Here is a 5,589-nt window from a genome sequence, read left to right on the forward strand (position 1 = left end):
GGCCGCGACCGCGGCCGCCGGCGCCGCCGGCGCCGCGGCGGCCGGCGTCGCGGCCAGCTGCCTCATGGAGCGCCGCGCGCGCAGCGCGTCGACCCACGGGTGCTGCAGCAGCTGCAGCACCGCCGGCCGCGCCCGTGGGTCCTTTGTCAGCGCGCCCGCAATGAACGAGCGCGCGTCGTCCGTCATCGTGCGCGGGAACGACGGCGCCGCCGCCTTGATGCGCGCCTCGACGCGATCGCGCGTCTGCTCGTAAAATGGAGGGCAGCCGACCAGCAGCTCGTAGGCGAGGACGCCCACCGCCCAGCTGTCAACGGTGCCGCCTGTCGTGGGTGCGTGCGCGCGTGCGTGCGTGTGTGTGTGTGTGTGTGTGTGTGTGTGTGTGTGTGTGTGTCCGTGCATTCGTGTGTGTGTGTGTGTGTGTGTGTGTGTGTGTGTGTGTGTGTGTGTGCGCGTGCATGCGTGCGTGCGTGCGTCCGTGCGTGCATGCATGTGTACGTGTGCGCGTGTGTGCGTGCGTGCGTGCAAGGGCGTGTGGGAGCGTTGGGCGTGCCGCGGAATTGGCGGGATGGTGATTGAGAGCGCTACATTGTTCCTCGAGAATGCTTGGCAAGGGTGTGAAGGGGCGAGCGAGCGAGCGCAGTTGCAGCATCGGCTGTTGGGAAGGAGGGGAGCGGGACCTGCCTGCCCTGTCTATGTGTGCAGCCGCCGCAATTCAGCGTTCCTGGCTTGTCACAAAGTCTGGTCTTTGAAACATAAAAATAATTGTTTTGCGTGCGTGCTATGATCGTTACGCAGAACACCCCATTGGTAGCTACATGTCTGTTAACAGGCTGTGCCAACTGGGTCACACGATGCGCATGACCCACACTCCTCTGCCCAAATTGGTGCTTTGGAGCGCCGTCCCGGGCCCGCGCGCTGTGGGGCGGCCGCGCGTGTCGTGGTTTGACATAGGGAGGCGAGACTGTGCTGCCATAGGGACCGATGTCCCCGTTCACCTGGACGGCCGCTGCTCTAACCGCCCCGCTTGGAAGAAGGCGTGCTTATCTCTCCTGCCAAGGAGGCGTGCGCCCTCTCACTAATTGTCGACTTGGCCGCACCCGCTTTCTCCTCTGGCCTTTACGGTTAGGGGCGTTACCCCTTTGGGGAGCCAGGGTCTCTCCCCTCGCTGCTGGAAAAGCGTGATGTAATGTAATAATGTGCGTGCGCGTGCGTGTGTGTGTGTGTGTGTGTGTGTGTGTGTGTGTGTATGTGTGTGTGTTGGAGTGAGCGTGTGCGCGCAGATTGTTTTTGTGTTTGTTAGTAGTATCTCACTGTAATGGAGGTGCGTCTTCTCTTTGTTCTCCTCGGGGTGGTTCTTGTAAGGGCAGTTGAGGACCTGAGTCGTGGGGCGGCCGAGTGCGCCGCGTTGCAGAGCGCAAGGTCATGAATTGCCGCATGGATTGCCCCATTCACACTTGTACGCACACCCTGATCAGCTGCAAGCACACTCATAACACACACACACACACACACACACACACACACACACACACACACACACACACACACACACACACACATACAGACACACACGCGCGCGCGCGCACGTGCACACACCTCCGGGGCCATGTAGTCCAGCGTTCCAGCCCGCGTGACGGCGCGCTCCTGCCGCAGGTCTATAGCCAGACCAAAGTCTGGGGAACAGGGCCACAGTTGGCATAGAGTGAAAACATAATGAGAAAAAGGGAGTGGGATGACAGCCGATGCTTGAAGGAAACCAAGGGTTGACGGCAAGAGCCAGGCAAGACGGATGACAATCCTGCTATGCTGCCGCAGCTGCGCGCCATGTCACCTCCGCGCCTCCCCCTCTCCCCGCCGTCCCAGCTGCCACCTGGCAGTGAAGCGCCGCCTCGCATCGGGGCGCCGCCTCTGTGCGCCCTGCGCGCACCCACCGGCCAGCTTCAGGCACATGGCGCTGGTAAACAGGATGTTCTCGGGCTTGATGTCGCGGTGCACGATGCCGCGAGTGTGCAGGTACTGCAACGGGACGTGTGAAAGAGATCCGAGCGATGGGCCAAGTTAACCTGCTAAAATAAAACAGCACAAGCCGGGGCGGCCCGCGCCCAGCTGCTGCCTGGCGGCTTCGTGGCGCCAAGGCAGCAGCCGGCGGAGGCCCCAGCAAGACGGTGGTGTGCGAAAACCCAGTGCACGCCCACGGGGCAGCACTCTCACCCCGCCAGGCCCGACGGCTGCAGGACAGATTAGGAGGAGCTGTACAATTTTCACCCCCACCCTGCTTCCTTGATTATCCATTTCAGACCCGGCAAGCGCAGACCCAGCAGCTGCACCTGCAGCTGCCGGCAGCGGCAGCTGCCGCGCACCTGCAGGGCGCGCAGGAAGGGCTCCAGCACCAGGGACACCGCCGCGCGCTCGTGAAGGCGCCCCCCATACTTCTGCAGCAGGCTAAACAGGTCGCCGCCGTCCGCGTACTCCTGAACCATCACCACAAACTCCCCCTCCTGCTCGAGTGGTTTCAAGTTTTCCTTTTTATTTGAAAAATTGTGTCTGATAGCGTGCGGGAGTGTGAGGGGCTTGCGCATGGAGCCCCCTTCGCAAGGGGGCGACGAGGCAAAGCCGATGCTTCCCGCTGGTGCCCCACGCGTGACGATGCTTCCACTTGACGCTGGCTGCTGCGCGTGGGGTTGATTGGGGGATGCGACCAGGCAACAACAGGGGCTGCGGGAGGGGCGCAAGGTCCAGGCTGGTGTTTCAGACCAGGGCACGTGCTGTGCACGCTTGCGGGGCTTGAATCAAAACACAGATCAGGTCCAAAAGCGTGCCTCACCTGGAACGCGGCGTAGAGGGTGACCACGTTCTCATGCATCAGGCTAGCGTGCAGGCCGACCTCCCTGGGCGAGCAGCGGCGGCGAGCGGGCGAGAATAAATGCGAATACGCAGGCACGGATGCGGCGCGGGGCCGCCCGCAGGCCGGGGCGGGACGGCCATCAGGCTTGGCCGGGGCGCCGGCGTGGCCAACACTGTCGAGTGCAAGTAGTGTGTGTGCGCAACCTCGGACAGCACGACCGACCTGAAGATCTGGTGCTGGTACAGCTCGCAGATCGCGCTGAGCTGGTAGCTCTTGAGCACCACCACCTCGCGCGTGCGCTTGCAGATCGCCTTGTACACTGCAAATGGTTCAAATGGTTCACATTCATCTGACGGGGTGTATGCGGCAAGGCTTCGGCATCGGGCTTGCTTGAAATTGGCAGAGCGCCTTGAAATTGGCCGCTGCACGCTTCCGCAGCGGTCGATCCCAGCAGACGAAGCCCCCGCAATGGACGTTCCCTCCTTCCCTCCCGCCGGCTGCTTGTGGGCGCAGGGCGCGTTTTGGTGCTCACCCTTGGATGCATACCCGGTGTAGAGCTTTTCGAGGACCTGGTAATCAGCCATGCACCAGCACTCACGCTGCATGGACGGCGGCACTGTGGGGCACAGCGCAAGCAGCTTTGTGTGGCTGCGCGCCGCCTGCTGCTGCTGCTGCTGCTGCTGCTGCTGCTGCTGCTGCTGCTGCTGCTGCTGCTGCTGCTGCGGCTGCTGCTGCTGCGGCTGCTGCTGTGCGACGGCCGCCGATGCCGCCGCCGCCGGCTGCCGAGCCGCAGCGGCCGGCGAGGGGGTGACGAGGGGTGCAATCGGCCGGGTCGAGCGGCACACGACCTCGCAAATGTTGGCGGTGCGGCTGCTGCCGGTGGACGCATGGGCAGGTGTTGAGCAGCTGCCGCCATCCGACGACCAGCCAGCGGCCGAGCTGTCCTCGGACCCGGCCGCTTGGTTGCTGCGGAAGGCCGCGATCAGGCCGCCGTCCCGGTTAGGGGATGAGGGGCTGGCAGCCTCTGCCTTGTGCAGCATGGGTTCAAAGAGGCTGCCGCCAATACCTAGATCGGCATCAGGTGCCGCCGCGCGCTGAGACAGCATAGTGGCCAGCTCGAGCTGCGAGCTGCCCGGTCGCTGCGAACGCCTCCTGCGGCGGGTCGTGCCAGCTCAACAGCGCCGGGCTGATTGTGATGCCCGCTGCGTTGTTTGAGAGCACGGGCCAACGTGGCCGCGGTTCTCCTGCAATTGAAGTTTTGCGGTCCAGGGGCAGCAGCGGGTCGGAGTCCGCACGCCCAAGGCTTCAAGTCAGAATCAATCTAATAGTATAATAAATTTGATTGGTCCAGCTGCCGCACGCGGTAAGTTACAACGCGCCTGTGCCGTTGGGTCCCCTCGCCAAGCGCTTCGTTCGCTTTCAAAAGATTCTACTGTATGTACGCGTATATTTATTGTTTATTGTGTAGAAGGGCGTGGCAAGGCAAGCTATGGGCCAAATGCTTGCTTGTGAGACCTGCAAATTCCTGTAACCCCCCAATGACTGGTTCGTTCATGTCAACCCTGCCTTTTTGTGCAGCGAGCGCCACGACCAACAGCAAGCACTTCATGACAAACATGAAGTAAAATCACAGCTGTCATTGCAGTTGTGTCCCCTCGCCGAAGTGCCAGCAAGCTAGGACTGCTGTCACAGACTCATGAAAAGCGACGGCGAAGCTGCACCCTTGCAGCATGCAAGGGGATCTGTGTTGCATCCACATTCTACAACCGACGATTTGCGACGCTCGCACCCGTGCATGGGATGTTGGTGTTACATACGCGATTGCGCGCCACCACCTTGCGGCCCACGACACAGCGCAGGCGTGCGCATGCGCGGGCGCGGCGGCGGCTGCGAGCGCGGGGCCAGCGGCGCGGCGTCAGACGACGGGCGTGCCGGCGCTGGGGTGAGCCGCTGGGTCTGGGTAGTACTTGAAGTGGAGCTCGGTGACATCATCGCCGCGCACCTTGGTCCAGCCGTCCTCGGTCACGTGGTAGACTGGCGATGCGAATTTGCCCGCGAGAGTGTGTGCGTGTGAGTTTTGTGTGTGTGTGTGTGTGTGTGTGTGTGTGTGTGTGTGTGTGTGTACGCACGCATGGGTGGGAGCAAGCGAAGACATATGTAAGCTCGCGCACAAAGTCACCAGTCCTGCTGCCACGCATGCCACGCATGCGGGGGAGGCGACCCCCCTCGCAGCGTTGGCCAGCGCGCGCACGCGCGCGAGCGGCGCGCGCCGCCCACCACTGACGGTGCCGCCGCTGGCGCAGTCCCTGAAGGTCGCGTGGTAGATGGCGCGCCGCCCCAGCTCGATGGCGTCCTCCACGCTCATGTCCCTTCAAATAATGGAGACGGAGGGACGGTCGGGACATCAGAAGCGCGCATACCCCGGTCAAGATGCGGTCGGGCGTGGGGGGTCCTGGGGCCCCGCCCACGCGTCAACCGGCCCAAACTGGCCGTCCGGATGACGGCGGGGCCGGCCGGTACGGCGCGGCGCGGGGTGGGGTGGGGTGGGGTGGTGTGGGGGCGCCGCTGCACGAAGCTGAAGCGCCAAGCTGCGACGGTTTGCCTTCCCAGGCCCTTGCTCTCAAGGTTTTAATCAGCCGCACCCACCAACACCCGTCAATTCGCCCGCTGACCTCGCCGCCCAACCCCGCTGGGGCCCCAAAATGGTCAAACCGGCTGGTGGAACAGCCCCGTCTGCAGCGCAC

General features: G+C 63.2%; 2 protein-coding genes across 2 annotated transcripts; both read right to left on the minus strand.

The window, feature by feature from the left end:
- Positions 1 to 1,448: 1,448 nt before the first annotated feature.
- On the minus strand, positions 1,449 to 3,951 carry MNEG_13417 (aurora kinase, other; the record flags this gene model as incomplete). Its single annotated transcript, XM_014038110.1, has 7 exons — positions 1,449 to 1,475; positions 1,597 to 1,673; positions 1,932 to 2,016; positions 2,361 to 2,498; positions 2,825 to 2,888; positions 3,068 to 3,164; positions 3,378 to 3,951. 7 exons carry the CDS (start codon positions 3,949 to 3,951, stop codon positions 1,449 to 1,451), a joined length of 1,062 nt encoding a protein of 353 aa, XP_013893564.1.
- An 809-nt stretch (positions 3,952 to 4,760) lies between these two features.
- On the minus strand, positions 4,761 to 5,210 carry MNEG_13418 (20S proteasome subunit beta 5; the record flags this gene model as incomplete). Its single annotated transcript, XM_014038111.1, has 2 exons — positions 4,761 to 4,879; positions 5,123 to 5,210. The coding sequence occupies 2 exons, from the start codon at positions 5,208 to 5,210 to the stop codon at positions 4,761 to 4,763; spliced, it is 207 nt and encodes a 68-aa protein (XP_013893565.1).
- Positions 5,211 to 5,589: the final 379 nt, after the last annotated feature.

This window comes from Monoraphidium neglectum, assembly GCF_000611645.1.
Source record: "Monoraphidium neglectum strain SAG 48.87 unplaced genomic scaffold scaffold03811, whole genome shotgun sequence".
NCBI classification, from domain to species: domain Eukaryota; kingdom Viridiplantae; phylum Chlorophyta; class Chlorophyceae; order Sphaeropleales; family Selenastraceae; genus Monoraphidium; species Monoraphidium neglectum.